The following is a 19,420-nucleotide window of genomic DNA, read 5'->3' on the forward strand; positions in this document are numbered from 1 at the left end:
GCTATTTCCCAAAGAGCTGATGATCTGAATCAGGTGTTGGGTGAGGGAGACACACAAAGGCAATGTTTACACTATCAGTCCAAATCCGAATATTTGTGTATCCAATTTGTGTGTCCCAAGGCGCTCTTTTATTTTCTGAAATATCTGCATTGGTTTCTATGGTAATGATGAGAGTCACACAAACCACACCAAATCCAATCAGAGTGGTCAGACTGAAACTGATTTCCAGAAATTCAATTTGAATAGGATTTCAAACCACATATGAATGTAGCACGAAAAGTATCTGTAAATATTGCACTAGTGTAGGAGGAGGGTCAGCTCTTAATACATCAATTATTGTCATTTTGAACAATTATGCCAAAACATTGGAACATATTATAAAGGGTTTGACCATGTTGATGTGGGTTTGGTGTAACGACAAATGCAAATACTTTATTGAAGGAAGCAGCAGCTTTATTTTTGAAACAGGACCAGTGTTAACATGTTCACAGATTTGTTTTTCTAGTCATAGTTATATATATATATATCCCACATTTTTAAGAAAGTAATATTTTAGTCAGCAAAAATATTAAACTGTGATAGAACTACCGTATATATATATAAAAAAAGAGTGGCTATATACACTTCTATTCAAGGTTTGGGTCAGTATATTTTTTATAGAGAAAATAAATATTCAGGAAGGACATCATTTTTATCAAAATTGACCATAAATATACTTTTACATTGTTACAAAAAAATCTGTTTCAAATAAATGTTGTTCTTTTAAATATTATTTTCATCAAAGAATCATGGTTTCAACAAAAATATGAAGCTGAACAACTGTTTTTAACATCGATAATAATAACAATGTTTCTTGATGTTTCAAATTGTCACATCAGGATGATATCTGAAGGATCATGTGACAATGAAGACTGTTCATGCTGAAAATTCAGCTTTGATCACAGGAATAAATTACTTTACAAAATATATATATTACAATACAAAACAGTTACTTTATATTATTAAAATCTAATATTTTTACTGTATTTTTTATTTAAAAAAAAAGAAACCTTTAAAGAGACTATTTTCAAAACCATAAAACAAAAAAAAACATACAAACCCCAAACTTTGGAACGATAGTGTATGTCATTTGTAGATAATGTATATTTCTCAAAAACGGCTTTGCCATAGCTTATAAGTGCTTTTTGAAACACTGCTTTTTTATTGCCTCAAGCACGCCTGTAGAACTGGGTCTGCGGACGTGAATCTCACATTCAATTGTGCGTTTGATGAGAGTTTTGTGCTGTAACTTTTCCAAGTGATTAGACTTATTTTTCTCCTGCCAGATTGTAGCATGGGTGGAGAAAAGCCTAGACTTCAGACACTGGAGGAGGTGCTTCGGCCATATCCAGAAAGCAGAACAGCATAAAGATCTAGTGCAGTAAACATCCAACAACACCTCAGTAACCACATAGAAATGCCCTAGTCGTGTCATTGAAAAGCACCACTGTTTTCTTTAAAGTCCCCCTGTGGTCACTTTTGTAATGTGGTAATTTTATCTCTTAAAACTCATATTTGATCACCAAATTTTTTTTTTAACGTTTTTTTTTCTTTAATTGTTTTTGTCATGCCTTAAAATAGCTTGAATGTAACTCTACACCGTTGCCTCATTTAGTATACGCAGTTCTATGAATATGCAAATGAGCCCCGTCTCCACTCACTCACTCAGCTCAGAGATCCACTGGTTGACGATCACACGTTGATCTGATTGGTTACAAGGTAGTTTGTGTCGTCTTTGGCTCACTGCAGATTTGGTGCAAACACTCAGCAATGGTGTGGACTTATGAATGTACACATGGTGTGTCTTAAAGCACATTAAAAACACCACATAGACATATAAACAACAATAAAAGCTGTATTTTCACCACAGGGGGACTTTAAAGGGGGGGTAAAATACTTAGTTTCAGTCAATCTCATGTTAATCTTGAGTACCTATAGAGTAATAGTGCGTCCTTCATATCTCCAAAAAGTCTTTAGTTACATCATATTTATAAAATAAAAATACAGCTTTCCGATTCTAACCGGAAAAAGCCGAGGTCCTTGATTCTGGGCGTGGGCGGAGCTATAGAGTCAAGCGGGAGCGCCCGGGAAGGTTTGCTTATTATCGATCGTGGTGCGGTAGGTCATATTACTATATATATATATAGTATTTGGTTTGCAAATCCAGCAACGACCTCGGCCTTGTTAATAAAACATTCGTCACTGAAATGACCAGAACACAAAACCGCACTTGCCACACTCCTTTGCTGTCCCGGAAATACAAACTGCATCCACTGTTCCAGTAACACTGGGTTCTTTGGGAAGCTGAACAAGGTAAACTTTCCCTCAGATCCCAAAACACACTTTTTTGGAGACATTCTTGACATCAACCATTCCTATTTATCGCTGCTGCTGATGATTTCCGGTAGTAGCGCGTCGATGCATAGATATTATATAGAGATATATGATGTCTATGCGAGTATGCGCCGATGAGCGCGGTCTTTCTCTCCTCTGGTCGACGTGTGCGTGAACCCGCTTTTCCGAGAGCAATGCTCATATAAGGAGTTCCACTCTGGTCTACGTCATTAGATCTACGATAGAAAAAAACCAGCCGAAACGTGTTGCAATCCGGAAGTATGATTTTCAGCACAGAAATTCTCTGTTATTCGTTCAAAATAACTTTTCAAACTTTGGCCATTATTAGCATGAGAATCCATCTCTTTAACACTGTAAACAACTCTGAATACATGAAACACCATTGTACCCCCCCTTTAAGTTAACATTTGTTAACATCTACTGTTAATTCTCCTAGTTTGGGAAATAAAATGTTTTCTCTTGTCGGTTGTGTGTGTCATGGTTGGATTTAACCAAATGCTCAATATGGCTCTTCAGAGCTCTGGCCAGACGCCCAACAGACCAACCCAGCGTGAGTCAGAGCCGCGCTCATTCTCTCAGATCTGGCAGATCCACCGTCACATGGCCATTCCAGTGACACGTCCTTTGAATATTTGTTCAAAAACACATTTAGCACACTGAACGACATATACACCAGAATATCGTGTAATAACATAAAGATACAGAATATCAAGTCAATGCACAGGCTTTCAGGAGAGATAAAGACGGCAGATCTGATGGCTTGAAGACATCCAGTGATTTCTCCACACTCACCAGGATACAGGTCTGTGTGTTTTCCACAGCCGGCTGCAGATTCTGGCTTTGTGGAGCTCAAGGCTTGGTGTTTTTGCCACAGAGTCATGGTTCACGGAGATGTTGACTCACTTATGTAGGCTTTATTTTGGACGTTTAGCAGATCTCTGGTAAGAATCCGTCCCATCCCTGTAGGTGAACTTTAAACTTTATGATTTCACTTTTCTAACTTTAGTTAGTATGTGATGTTGCTGTTTGAGCATAAACAACATCTGCAAAGTTACGACACTCAAAGTTCAAAGCAAAGGGAGGTATTTTCTTTTACATAAATTGCTTTTTAAGGACTACAACAAACGGCTGATAGGGACTACACGACATTCCTCTAGGGTTAGTGACATCACCAACCCTAGAATTTACAGAAACCCCGCCCCCGGTCATATTCTGTCTCTATAAAGACCGAATATGCTAATCAATGACTTGAAGATAACTACACAAGCTACACAAATTCATCAACTAACCATTCAGAAATGTCCTGCTGCTTCTACATGTTGTCACTTCTTCTTGAGTCTCCATCATTGTCTGTATCCGGTTTGAACATAAAAGGCTAAAAGTTTTTGAAATTTTCAGTGCATGTCAATTCAGTGCAAAAAATTTTATCGGATTTCCGGGGGGCGCGAGTGTCGCGTTTATTTTCGGTCCGCCGGGAAACAGCGCAGACGTGTGATTGCGGAAGAAAAACTGTTGTGTTTACATGAGTGACAATGAGCATTTATCAAGATCAGCTAAACGTAGAAAGTATGCGAGGTTCACGGCATAGACTCTTTAAGAGATGTCCAGGAGTTTTGTTTGAGGCACTTAGTGGAGACTTGTTGCACGCCGGTCTGTTGTTGTGGGGACATTTCCACGCCCCGAAACGTGACGCTGAACGAAACGAACTGTAATTGGTGGTTTGACATGTCGGTCAAACGGGCCTTGGGGCCTTGGCCAAAGAAAGCTGCTATGAATTCCAGACCTTCAGCCGTCAGTCTGAAGGTCTGGCTACGCGAGACTAGTGCATTGGAGCTGCAGCTCATTTGCATTTAAAGGAACAAACACAAAACGGTGTGGTTTTGCTCACCCTCAAAATGTTAACCTTTTAACATGCTATATAAAAATATCTGTGGGGTATTTTGAGCTGAAACTTCACATACACACTCTGGGGACCTCAAAGACTTATTTTACATATTGTGAAAAGGGCATTATACCACCCCTTTAACCTCAGTTTGACACATTTACCATATATTGTCATGACCTTTTAAATTAGTATCTTTTTGTAACCAATGCACCTGCCATTTTTTCTTCTGCTGACATTAAGCCAATTCCCAATCTGAGGCCATTCCACAAATTTCCACTGGGGCAGAAAATCGACTCCAAGTTTTCGTAACAAGGAAGCTCTAGCATTGGTTTCTAGGGCTGTGGATAATATTTTCACCATATACATGGACAATAACCCAGTCTGCTTAGACTGATTCAGAAAAACATAGACCGCTTGATGCAACACGCAATTGACAAACACACCATTTGTATTTCTGTCATGCTGATGAGTGACTCCAGTCACTTTACTTTTGTCTGGATACAAGAAAATAATTTTTGGCAATGTGAATTTGTTGTTAAAAATAGTATTTGTTATAAATGTAATTTTCTGATCATTACATCACAGCTTGTGATGTATTAATGATTTGTATGTTACAATATGTTCTCAAAAAGCATGTTATTCGTAAACAAATACTGCAGTGCGACGTTTGTTTGTCACTAAATAATTTACATTGTCATTGGAAACGAGGAAATGGGAATGGAAGTGCTGGTTGTCTTTAATGCTGACATTTCTGCTTATCTAATATAATTCACCTTTGAATATTATTGGGTTAAATTGCTTTTTCTCATAATGTTTCCATTATTCTGTCAGGCCCTGGATTTATGGAAGCTTTCGTTATTTTTTGATGTGAATGTGAACGTCTGGAGAGTCTTAAATATGGACGAGCGTTTATTCCTCAGTGTGAGTCTGAAAGTTGCAGCGGAGAGTCAGGTGTGTCTGCTCCTGTGATAGGGGAACTGGGAAATTGGAAAATTGCAAATAAGATGTGAAATTTATGGTGGCTGGTTTTGGAAGATATCTGCTGCTAAATTATATCTCATTCTTTGGCGTCTCTGTCCGTCTCCTCTCATCTCTTCCCCAAAAACCTACCTTTATGTTTATATTTGTGGGCACATATTACAAGGGAGACATAATACAGATTGAGGAGAAATCACTTTCTATGAAGACCTTTCTTATAATGAATTATAGCTCCATTTATACTTATTCATAAAGACTCATTAAGACCTAGACTGCATTATAAGAACAGTTGTAGTTACATTTATATATATATATTTTTATAATTACTTATGTCATGCATTTGCTTTTTCAATGTGCATGTTCATAATCCATTATACACTGATTTATAAGTATGAATTAGTCAGTCGTATGTTTCCATGAATTTAATTATAAAATGCAATATGCATGGCTATTCTATTATAATTACAATGACTTTTTAGTCATTCAGATTTATATCTCTCAAATAAGTGAATATATTGTTATTATTAGCTGTGTTGTGTTCTTATACATACTTATTGTGAGTGATAAAGCCATCAATGATGCATTTATAGAGGTTAGCAGAGGTTAGAGTGATGTAATTTTCCTAAAGCAAATGTTAAGAAAGCATGAACATGTTCTCATTATACTTTTTAAGTTTACTTGTAAATGTAACTAATGAACAATAATTCCTGTAATAAAATAATGGGCAAAACACAGAAATCATTAATACAAATAGTTGAAAAAAAAAATCATTTTTTATGTTTATACTAGCAAAACACTACAACAATATTTTTTTATTATAATTCCAGACTGCTAATAAGCAATACCATGCGTATGGCTGAGGAGATATGGATTTTAACAAATCAAAATTACCATTCATTACCTCTAATGCGAACATTACCCATTAGATACATAATTGATACAGCAAACAGGTGTTTTTATATTTGATCATTTATAAGTCAGTGTATAATGGATTATGAACATACACACTGAAAAAGCAAATGCATGACTTATAAGGAATTATACAAATAACATAAATGTAACTATAACTGTTCTTATAATGCAGTATATGTCTTAATGAGTATATATATTTATAGAATAGTATAAATGGGACTATAATTCATTATAAGCATGGGCTTCATCGAAAGTGTTACCATCACTTTTAATGTTTTAATGCATGCACATAAACGCATAATTTGCAGGACATGTGTCCCTGGACCACAAAACCAGTCACATGGGTCATTTTTAAAATTTATTTAAATATATCTGAATAAATAAGCTTTCCATTGATGTATGGTTTGTTAGGTTAGGGTAATATTTGGCCGAGATACAACTATTGGAAAATCTGCAATCTGAGGGTGCAAAAAAATCGAAACATTGAGAAAATCGCCTTTAAAGTTTTCCATTCATGTTTGCGATTGTGCTGCAAAAATAAATGTTTTATATATTTACCGTTGGAAATTTACAAAATATCTAGCATGATCTTCACTTAATATCCTAATGATTTTTAGCATAAAAGAAAAATCTATCATTTTGACCCATGCAATGTATTGTTGGCTATTGCCACAAATGTACCTGTGCGACTTATGACTGGTTTTGTGATCCAGGGTCACGTATATGGAAATGCAGTCTGTCGTGCATCAAATACAGAGTTAAATGAGTCACTCCTTCCATCACAAAGTGACCCAAGAGAAGCTTCCTAAAGAGATTTGAGTGTTGTCCGTGTGTAATACACGAGTCTACACCAGGATGAGTGGGTTCAGGATCAGAATCAGAATCAGCCCTGAATGTTTGTACATACAAGGAATTTACTTTGGCAGGAAGGTGCATCAACATGCAACATATAGGGTACAGGATATAAGAGCACAAAAATACATATGGGATACCTTTAAGGCAATGGTGCAAATATGCAAATATAGCAATGAGCTAAGAGTTTATAGTTTAAAGTCAGTGTCAGTGAGAGCTCCAGGCCGTGTTAAAGAGGTCAGTAGCAGAAGGGAAGAAACTGTTCTTATGGCGTGAGGTGCCAGTTCAGGATCGGGAACTGGTCTGATGTGCGCTTCCACTGGACGTGTCTTCTATAGATCGCTTCAAATCCATTTCATTATCCGAGCCTCAGCCTTTTCTGCGGCGTTAAGTGACGAGGTTCGGTCGCGGTGACGTGGATGGGATCCCATCGGAGCGCTGCGATGTGTCCGAGACCGGAGAGCGCTATGTGGAGATGTTTCCATGGAGACGGCTGGCTCAGTCGTGATGGGAAGAGAGAGAGGTGGATTATATCCAGAGCTCCTGATGCACGGATACACACGCCGTCTGTTCCTTCAACACGTTCCCTGATCGCACTTGAAGGGAACATATCAAGATAAATCCAATTTCCCCTGATCTTTTCAAATACAAGGTTTTTGTGCACTGAGTGTAGACATAACGCTTAAGATCCCCAGTTCACCCGGAGACCTACACACTTAAGACAGTTTGACATTTGAGTTTCATGTAACGAAATGGGGGAAAATCCGTTGTGAGGGTTTGTACAGTGACAGGTCATTTTGAAACCAAGTGGGAATACAGCAAATTGTGATCCCGAACTGTGAAATTGTCATTGGTCAACTAATGCCTATATCAGAGTCTGTTGACACAAAAGTTTGCCACTTTTGAAATCAGTGGATTTGTAGGTTTCTGAACATCATTGTCATTTGTTTGTCCACGCTGACAGTGAAAATGCCATGTGAAGTGTTGTTCAAAGTTACGAATGTAACTTGTGCGTAAAATTGGACTATTGCATAAAACATTTGCAAATAAAGCACAGTTTCCATCCCATGTGCAAGAGAAATTGGCTCAAAATATGTAATAAAAATGGAAGTTGCTGCATTTGGGGAAGAAACTGTGGCTTTTTTTTTTTCAAATGAAAAGTATCCCAGAGCGGCAGACTAACCGTAACAAACGCTGTCATGATCTCTTGCGTTAGGATGCTGGTGTTTGGGAACACAACCGTGAGAGACGCGGGAGGAATTAAACCAAATCATTCTCAATGCGGACTCTGACTCAGGCGTTTCAGAACCGCCAAACCAACATTTGAGATGCTTCTTATCAGATACAAAAATGATCCACCTCAATCGAGCACATTTATTATGCACATATTTTAGAACTCATGTGGATCTTGGTGTTTCCATCCATTTTTTATTTTTATTGCACATAAAAATTGGTGGATGGAAACATAGCTTGTGCCTGTGGCTGGATTCATTGAAAATCTTAAGAAGTTAAGACATTTCCCTGTAGTCAATAATTTGATCCCATAAAGCTCATCTTTGATCACCAAAATTACATATTTAAACTTTTTTTTTCGAGTGAAAAAAAATTCTTCATGTCTTAAAATATCTTGAATGTAACTCGTGTAAGAACCATAAATATGCAAATTAGCCCAAATGTACATGCCTTACAATAGCTTGAATGCTATCCCTCCTCCACTCACTCAGTTAATCTGCAGTTAATGATCTGATTGTTCACCTGATTGATCACAAGGTTTGTGACGTTACGTAGAGAACCAGGGCGATTTCAAACCGTGTTTTTGAGACTGTCTTTGGTTCACTGCAGTTTTAAGGAGAAAATACTCAGCAATGGTGTTGACTTATGAATTTGCACATGGTTTGTATTAAAGCACATTAAAAACACCACATAGACATATAAACAGCATTAAAAACTTGATTTTTACCACAGGGGAACTTTAAAATAAATTCTCAATAGTTTGTAAGAAGTGCAATTCTAGAACAAATTCTTTAGAAGTTCTCAAATATTTTCATAAGAACATTTTTTTAAAGAAAATTACATGTCTTGGTGATGATCTGGTTGCATTTTTGCCAAAGACTCGCTGATCAACTCAATTAAAAACACCTCAATGACTGTCTTTTTGAGCTGCCATCAGATTATTAAACCATAATAAGTGTGCACACCATTTGCACCTCAGCTTTCTGACGAGAGTTGCTTGCCTCTCTAGTTGTCCTGTGCTCATACTCTCCTGTGTGCCAAGCGCTGCTCAAAATTACACTGTAACAATTAAAACATTAATAACAATACTTTTTGTGGAGTTGTTACTGAATTTCGAGTTCAGCAATAAGTCACATCATGCATAATCATGAATGATCATCGTTCACAAGTGAATCAGACACAGGAAAAGAAAGTTCAACACTTACTTAAGCAATAAAAACTAAAAAATGAAACACGAATGTGATGTTTATTTAAAGTTACTTTTGATTATTAGTATGGTTGAACTGGATCATCGAAGGTCAGCAGCAAATACTTAATAAAGTGAGATTAAATGCATAAAGTATATTTGTATTCTTTAAGATACTTAATTGCTGATGGTTTGCGTAATATTCTGAGTTTGCATTTGAGGGATACTGAAGATACTCACATTTTAGTCATCGTGTTTCCTCAGCGCACACAACACCTCTGCACTTACTCGTGATTTCTCTCAACATGGGGACAGGAGAGCTGTCAGTCAATACATGGGAAAACAAAGTAACTTATTTGAAAAAGTAACATGTTGTACATTGCGTTACTTTACTAGTTACTTGGGAAAAGTAATCTGATTACGTAACTCGCGTTACTTGTAATGTGTTACCAACACTGGTCAAATTACTTGTGCTCCTCACTTGTAATAGTGATGTGTACTGTGTTATATCTAGCTAGTATTATATTGTAATGCTCAATAAATTCAATCAACTCTTTATCTTTGGGGATTTAAGCGGCCATTCACACAGAACAAGTTTTTTCATTCCACTGCGCTACTTTTCCATTGTTTTTTTTTTATGTAAACTCACACTAGATGGACGTCTTTAACCATTGCGATCCCATCTTTTGACACTGCAATCAAAAAATGTGACGCTCAAGTTAAAAGAAGTTCAACTTTTAAAAAAAACGCACCTTACATTTTTTGCTGTCAAAGACACTGTGTGAACCGGCCCTAAGACAAGCTGGAGGTTATCCTAACTTTAGAAGGTCATTCCGGTGAGGTTTTAGAAGATTATTTTGAAGAATTGGAATTCTTATTCTTGAGAAAAAAAGAATAGAACATTCTTAAGAACTATTTATTGTAAATACATTATATATTTTTGTCATTTAGAAAATAGCTGTTAAGAATCATTTTATTCCTATGATTTTTTGTGTGAATCCTCAATGAAATTTCACTGTGGGCAGAATTACTGCAATTCAACAGCAATATAATCTAAAAGATCAATAACATGTCCTGTCACTTGCTATTTTCCGTGGTCGTGGCTAGTTAAGACTTGACAATTGTCACATGCCTGTTTAGTACATGATGTATGTAAGCTGCAAAAACATCTCGTCCTGAAATTTGTCATCGTAACCACATGTACACTACACATGACTTATTCAGTATTAACCAACATGGGCCACACTGTAATGAACAACACTGTGAAGTACACACAGAGGTTTGCTAATTATAATCGAGGTGTCATGAACATCTCAAAGGTGTGGTACAAAAACACAAAACTGTAAAAAGGTTGTGAAAACCCAAGTGAAAAAAGAATAATAAGAAAAAGATACCTTTTAAAAAAAAGTCGTCAAATATTATTAATATAGATGAGTAATAGTGTTATTCAACCACAAGGCTGAATAACTGACACGTTGACGTAAAATCGGGGTTACATCTTGTTATCTTCTGGCATTGCACATTACAACTGGACAAGCCAAACTGGATTAATCATCTTATGTATGTATTTTAAGTTTGGAGCTAGTCATGTAGAATCTGTGTAGTTGCTTGTGTGTGACTGTGTGATGTGTTTTTCAGGGTCAGCCCGTGGGTCAGTGTGACTTTAACAGACGTCTGCTGTGCATCGAGAAGGAGATCATCTCCCCACGGTTCGAGAAAATGAAGCTGGGACAGATTGATAAAGCCAGCGAGCCCTTCAGCGTCAGGAATAAGCCTTTCTTCGACATCCACGCTGCACGCAAGGTATTCATGGCCGTGTGTGTGTAGTGTTGTGAAAGGGCATGTAAAGACCACTTAGGAGTCCATGGTTGAACACACATACTATAATGTGCTGGGGTTATTCACATTAGTGACCTCTTTAAACTAGCAACCATCCTATCTGAACAGCTCATGCAGTTCTCCATTGCTACAGTCGCTTTGTGAAACCGTATTCTCTGTGAAGCGGCTTCAAATCCATTTGTGAGGTAAAACGCACTGTAGCCGTGCAGTGCAGAGGTATTGTTCAATGAAAGCGTCTCTGATGGTCTTTCAGAAGTTATCTGAAACTTTTGAAGGTCGCAGCTCAGAAAAAATGAATAGCAGCACCTGTTACACTGTGTCCTAACTACACGCGCCGCGTGATAAAATGCCTCTTTTCCATGTTAATCAGAGGTTTTGTCCTAACCAGCCGCGACGGCGACGCAACAATTCTATTTTAGAAACGGTTTCTATTTTTCTGCGAGGTCACGCTGGAACAACAAACACAAAGTGTGGGAATGATAATCTCAGGTACTGTTTATGTGGTTTATTTAATGTTAAAAACGTATTACACGTTTTTAACATTAAATAAAACACATAAACAGTGACTTTGAATATCATTTAAGTTAGTGCTCCAGCTTTGTAGCTGTAAAAGCAGCAATGGATAATTCACCTCATATCTTGAAATTAAACAAATGGAAACAAGAACGTTCAAACTGTGAACAAACAAATGTATTATTTGACAAAGATTGTTTTAGTAACTCAGTAGCCTATGTATTTGAATAATGTTTAAATGGTGTAATATTTGTGAATTTGATTTATGTAGCTACTTATGTAACTACAAATTATTTGTCGCTGGATCTCATCGCATCGCGTCTGGTTAGGACAGGGTGTTACAGTTTGAATCGCTCTTCTGGTTATTCCACTGGTGTAATGGGTAGGTTCTTCTGGCAGGACTATTGCCAATGTACTAAAGACAATATTCCCTTCAAACGTTAGTCTGTCTGGGACATTCACCAGACAGACAGCTCTCAAGTTGCAGACAATTGACAACAAACTGCAATATAATCCGTATTGTGCCCGTTTCTTAAAACGTCCATCCTCGTTCTCGGACCGACAGCTCTTTGTCTGGTTCTGGATGTAGGCTTTTAGGAGACTAGGTCTGTTGATGGTCTTTAGGGGGTCTGTTATTGATCTGGGTCTGGTTTTGAATTCAACTTTAATTGGCACATATAACTGTGGCTATTTCTAGTTCAAACTATTTCCATTTCCACCCTCATTGCCCAGGAGAAAAGATTCAGCTCATCTAACACACCGTCTGTCTGTCCCCTATACGAGAGCTGGCTGATAAACGATCGATATTTAACGTAAAATAAATCCACAACTTTAATAATAAACTTTTCGATACAATATCTAGACGATCAGGTGCATGTCACCTAAAAAGTCTGCAATAATAATAATTGCTTGTAAATTTCACAATTATATTCAAATAAACGCCACATAACACATTGAATTAAATGTTAAATTTTGAAGTGGAAAGACTGAAAATGGATTACTCTTTTTTTCTTTACCACTTTGAAAAGTCAGTTTTGGCAGTATTCATGTTCTGTTGTGCAGCAACTTATTTGCCAAAATAAATGCAATTACATTTTAAAAGACTGATTTGCATTGTTGAAGTTTTATGAATTCATTTCTTTAGACCCCATTTTCATCTGCAGAGCTACTTCACCAGCATTTCACCATTTCATTTGAGAAAAACTGCCAGATACACAGAAAATGAAAGAAATATATTACTGTGCAATAAATTGTTCTTCTCAAAGTAATAATAATAATTGCTTGTAAATTTCAAATCAATTCAAATAAACGCCACATAACACATTGAATTAATTGTTCAATTTTGAAGTAGCAAGAGTGACTACTTTCTTGTAAAATGCACTCCAATAATCTTTTTTATTTACAGCTTTGAAGGGTTTTTGCAGTGTACATGTAAAAGACTGATTGCATTGTTGAAGTTTTATGAATTCATTTCTTTAGACACCATTTTTGATGATACATTTGTATTAAATTATAAAGCACAGAATGCAACAAAAAAATTGAATAATTTCAGATTTAAAGGACAAGTTTGGTATTTTACACTTAAAGCCCTGTTTTCAGATCGTTTCTGATGAAATAAAATGGTTAAGATTAAAATTTGGACACATGCTGCTGTCCCGAGAATTTGCGGTTTCTTTCGCTATCAGTGAACACCCCTGACCACTCGGTGAGTTTCATGTCTTTGTAAACGAGAGTTTAATGCGTTTAATGCTAAACCGATGCCACATTATATTTCTGACGTAGGCTACTCCGAGCTCTTGCATGTTCTGTTACGAAGGACAAATGGTCTGTCATGTCCAGTGTAGACAGCTGGTCTCGTCCAGTTTAAATAACAGCGGTCAGGAGTTCAGATTCTGGTGTGCTGATATTTGTGTGCAGCCCAACTTACTCATCCTTCAAACACATTCTCTGACATTACATTCACTGCATGTGCAAACTGTCAAAACCCATAAATGGCATATAACTTAACAATTAGTTAATAGTCATGTGCCTCAACAAGTAAAGTCATAACTTAATGATACATTTGCAAATCATCAATGATTCATTAAAGCAGACAACTGGAAGTTGAAGTACATTGCTTTGACCAATTGTGGTAATTAACGCATTAATTTACACTTTTAGTTAATAAAATATGTTATTAAGAAATTAATACATTATGATAAATGTAATGAATAACAATTCATAAATTACTTAATATATTAACCATATAGAATCTGAATTAGTTGCTGATGCAGTAATCATTAATTAATGGTTTAGTTCTTCATGAGTAATACATTAACACATGATTATCTGTGCATTAGTTAAAGGATTAGTTCACTTTTAAAGTGAAAATTCTGTCATCATATACTCACCCTTAAGTTGTTTCAAACCTGTATGAATTTCTTTCCTCTGCTGAACACAAAGGATTAAAACAACTTAAGGGTGAGTATATGATGACAGAATTTTCACTTTAAAAGTGAACTAATCCTTTAAGCATGAATTAATACATATTAGTGCGCCCGTGTTGTAAAGTGTTACCAGGTAACTTATTCTGTGGAGTTTGCGTGTAAACAAATAACTTATGGTTATATTCATTCTCTTTTTTTAACTGTATTTATTGAACTTAAAAAAAAAAAAAAGTTACACAACATTTACTTATATCATTAATAATGAAAACTAAACGCATAAATAAATATTAAACAAAGTGGGAAAAAAAAGAATGAAAAAAAAGAAAAAATACAAGGTTAAAATAAATACAAAAGTCCTTGACAGCACTTCAGTAAATACACCACACACCAGAACATTCTCTTCCTTAGAGCAAATATGTTTCAATAAGTGCCCACTTATTGTCGGAAAAAAAGTCTGATTTCAACTGCAAATCTGCACTGTGTCAGTGTTTGTGTCCATTCTGTCACAGTAGGTTCATGCACCTTCATCCAGTTCACAGTGATTATCTTCCTAGCTGACGTTAATAATATATATAATACAAATAAGTGAGATTTACTAAACTGATCCGAGGGGAAACCATCAAGAAAAAAAATATTATGTGCATGGTTATATTCATTCTCGAGGTCCAACAAACATGTGGACTATCTTCCCAGTTAATGGTGTGAAATTAATATTGTGATAAATATTGATATCAAATGATATGTAAAACAAAATAGCATGCATGTCAGGGCCATGTACTGTAATGCACTGATATGAACCCCACAAAAAGGCCTTTTTCCTGCTCTCTCACAAAAGCCTTACAGTTCAATATCAGGAACATCAGGCAATTACCCGAGCGCTTCTGCTCATGTGTGTGAGGGATAAGTGGATCATTTTCTGTGAAATTAACATGAGAAACGTCCTGCAAATGATCGCAGTAGCCGCTCTGTGGCCACATTTCATTCTCTGTTCATTGTTCACCATGAATACGTCTGGTTCCTCTGCGCCCCGAACACTTGCTGGATGTGTGTGTGTGTGTGTCTCGGCTTTGTCTTGTTCGGGGTCTGATCTGAAGATGAAGTCTTTCGGGATGAAGTCATAATGACAGGCTGTTGAGAACTGAGAGAGTGTCATTGTTGGAGTCCGCGGCCGTATGATGTGCGGATAAGAAATGGAAAATCGAGGAAGATTCCCATCAGTGATCGGCGCAGAGCGGCATCTCTACTGCGTATACGCTCCGGATCAAAGAGCTTTTGTCTGGGAGTTCATTCGTTCACTCCCTCAGATATGAAGCCTCCATCATCGAAGTCACTTCTTCCCTTCCCTAATACCGTGTGTTATTAATAATCCTCTGTGGTCAGTATGATATGAATACATGATGAAGATATGAAATGCTCACTGTTTTGAAAGCTTGAGAGGTCTCTAAACAGCTCTACGTTTAATTGTACATTCACTTACAGATACTAAATTACCTACATTTGGTTGCAAATTATTTGTGCATTAGCGAATTGATTTATGGTATTTCTCATACATTTATAGGATTATCTGACAAGCGCAAGTGCTTGCCTTTGTGTGGTTTTGACATTTTTCCACCATTGTATATGTGGCATTAAAGCCCTGCCAGCACAAACAATGCTTTTTCCATAAAAAATACAATTTAGTGCGGCAAAACCCATCTGTGTGCTAGACACAAATATCCAGTCACTAATTGAGTTATAATTATTGCATATTTATGTGCATCCTGTCACCGTGATCTGGCCTATCAATCATCCTGTCAAGGTTTCAAATCCTTCCTGTCAACATCCGGACACTTTTTTCTCTCTCTGTCCTTCATCCATTATTCCTCTTTAATTTCATAGATGTTCATCTACTATACCGTGCTCTTCCTACCTCTGTTCTGACATTCTCCTGAGAGAAAAGTCATTTTTATTCTCAACCATTAAACTCATGTGGCATTTAAACACAATTCAAAAACTGATGAAGCACTGTCAGAAAGGTGACCGTTGCAGATCCGAGGAGAGAGGCATTTCTTGTGAAAGAAGTAGCTTTAAGTACACTGTTCATTTTGATTTAATGATTTAAAGATGCCCTCTATAAGGTTGGGATGGATGGGGCGTTCAAACACATCAAACGAAATGTGTAACATCAAATAATGATATTTATTTAAAATTACATATGTTTTTAGAATAAAACATATTAATTTACTGGCCTTTAATTTTACAGTGTAATTATATATTTAAGGACTGAGTAATATTATTTTACAACATGTACTACTTACTATAGGGTTAGGGTAGGATTAGGGTTTGTTTGAGGGTTAGTTGCATTTAATTATGCATAATTTACTGTTATTACGAAGTACATGTAACAAGGGCACTGTCAAATAAAGTGTTACCGTTTTTTTTTTACTCTTTGTACTTCAAGTAACTAAATTAACTGTAGTTAACGTCCAGCTTAATGTTGCTATATATAGTATTGTGTATTTATATCTATAAAAATAATGAATATATTTATTGAGTAAAAAGATGCCTCCTATAGTTTTAGTGGTCCATCAAACCCTTCACACAATTGGCTACTGCTGTTGTTAAACACATGATTGTCACAATTGACCCTTCGCAGAGAGCATGATTGACAGATGATCTGACCAATCATACTTCACCATCCGCCATTTTGTCCGACAAAGCAGTCAGAAGAGTTAGTAGATTAACATGGGAGGATTTGAACTTGAAAAACGGAGTGTACTGACGCCTTTCCGCAGTTAAAAACAACATTCCTTATGTTCATTCATGTTTATTTGATGCTATAAATAAACTAGAAGGAAGAGATGATCGGTTCACGAGCAGCTTTAACTGATGCTCTACACATTAAAGTGCCACAAAACGGTATTTATTGTTTAAATTTATTTTAAAAAAGGACCAAATTTGAAAGGTGAGACTTTGTTTAATATGTTTAATATAAAAAGTAACCGAAAAGTAACCTGGTCTGTCCTGTCTGTCAGTGTGTTGTCAGTCTCCTCTCTGCTCCACAATGTGTTTTTCACTGTGTGAGAACATGGTGTGTGTGTGTGAGAGCGGCGTAGCTTGTCGGACATAGCGACCGACAGTAACTAAGGGGGGCAGGTCTTCGCGAACGGTCAGTTGTCCACTAAAGTTATTGCATTGTTTGTATCAGGGGTGAGGCCAAAAATATTTAAGGTGGTGGGCCTTCATAAAACAGGGTGGGCAAAGCGTAGACTACGAAAACTGCACGCCAAATTACCAAGAACAAATATAACGCACAGTTTCAAGGTCAAAGTTTCAAAACAGCAAAGAGCAACAACCTATAAATTTATTACACTAAAAAAGGTCCACTTATTTCAACTTAAAAACGTAAGTTCGGTTGCTGCTTTAAATGAGATATAATCAAATTGGCTGTAAAAGTCATTTCACTGTCAATATTAAAACTGACTTCAAAAATCAAGTTCAATCTTGTATAACTTATGAAAGAAAATTAAAATTATTTTAATGAGTTAAAGTAATGTAAAAACATATAACTTAATGATCATATTGTTGTTTTTTTTACAGTGCATGACAAACACAATAAAAGCGCTCTTCCTATTTTATTTTTAAGTATGTCTGAAGATTATATGAATTAATGTTTACTTTTTTAACTATAAACAGTGAGAAACATGTTTGTACCTTTACATGTTCTCCTGCAATATTAGTCTGAGACGGCGGGACTTGCGGTTGAAATGGTCTCATCATAATCAAGTGTCTCTGTCAGTTCACAGTAAAGGATTCATTGCTGGACTGCGTTTCTTGCAGCAATGCAATTTGGATATCCAATAGGCTTTTAAAAATATCAGCTGATATTTGCTTCGCCGTTTACAAATTTAACTCCACCAATGCACAAATCTTACTATCTCATATTTTACAACCGTCGTAAAGACGGGACTACCAGAAACTGCTGAATTATATTTAACAATTCATATAAGACAACCTGTTGATATGCACCTATAGGGAGAGGAAAAACTGGGAAATCGGCCATGGGATCTTGGATTTAATCATTCTTTTAACAAAATCAATAAAGTTATAGTGTGATAAGACATTTATTATTATTATTATTGTTTATTAAATTATTTCATACATCTATTTGGAAAATGACTAACTTTTAATTGGGTGACCTACAATTATAGCTTCAATTCTGGTTTGTACTCCTGCTAGTTGGTCTAAAGGGTTGATTGAAAGAAACAAACAAGGAAAGAACAAAATAACAAATTCTAACCATAACAAACAATAACGAAATGAAATGAAATAGAAACTAAATAACAAAAGAAAGAACAAACAAATAACAATTTAAAAAAAATTTAAATTACAAAAGAACAATAAGAAAGTACATGAAAAATAACACAAATGAAAACTAAGCAATGAAACGATAAACAAAAGATAAAATGAAGAGAACAAAACAAAATAACAATAATGAAAAGCAAGAAAATAATGAACGAGACCAAAATGAACAAAAGAGAAATGAAACGATTACAAAAAGGAAAAAAAAATAACAAGAAAAAAAGAAGGAATGAAAGAGAACAAATGATCAAATGAAACATGAGAATGAGAACGAAAGAATAAGTGAGACCAAAAAAGGGATTAAATGAAACAAGTTTACTGAAAAATAAGGAATTAATGAGAGAAAATAAAATGAACAAAAGAGAAAGAACAAACAGAATAGACCAGACCTTGGAAAGGGTTCAGAAATGTATGATAAAAGAATCAAAATGAAAGCGAGAGAACAAAAAAAAAAAAAAAATGACAATAACAGCGAACAACAGAAAAAAAAATTTCAAAATGAAAGAGATGAAAGGAAGAGAATGAACGAGAGAAACAATCATGGTAGCACTTTATTTTACAGTACTTGCACTGTCAGTGTACTTAAGAAAGCACTGAGTAACAGAAGGTAACTACACAAGTTAAGGAGATGTTAACTGGTGGATTTAGGACTAGTACCTGGTCATTACCCAGTTATTGTAACTACTACAATAAGTATATACACTGCCTGGCCAAAAAAGAAAGAATAAAAAAGTCACTGTTAGGGTTTAAATGGGCAAATGCTTAAGAGTCTCTGACTGGATCATTATTGCTGTGATTATTATGTTTCTATCATGTTTGGCATCAGTTCTTCTAACAATAATTGATGGAGCTTTTCATTTC

The 19,420-nt window shown here is 35.9% G+C and overlaps 1 protein-coding gene across 1 annotated transcript in view; it reads left to right on the plus strand.

Annotated features, from left to right (window-relative positions):
- The window catches only part of rngtt (RNA guanylyltransferase and 5'-phosphatase), a 121,384-nt gene that overhangs the window by 45,245 nt on the left and 56,719 nt on the right, over window positions 1-19,420 (plus strand). The window contains exon 11 of the mRNA XM_079639079.1: window positions 11,079-11,243. Within this exon, the coding sequence (XP_079495205.1) occupies window positions 11,079-11,243 (165 nt within the window). The remainder of the gene's footprint in view (window positions 1-11,078; window positions 11,244-19,420) is intronic.

This window comes from Phoxinus phoxinus (assembly GCF_949152265.1).
Source record: "Phoxinus phoxinus genome assembly, chromosome: 16".
NCBI classification, from domain to species: domain Eukaryota; kingdom Metazoa; phylum Chordata; class Actinopteri; order Cypriniformes; family Leuciscidae; genus Phoxinus; species Phoxinus phoxinus.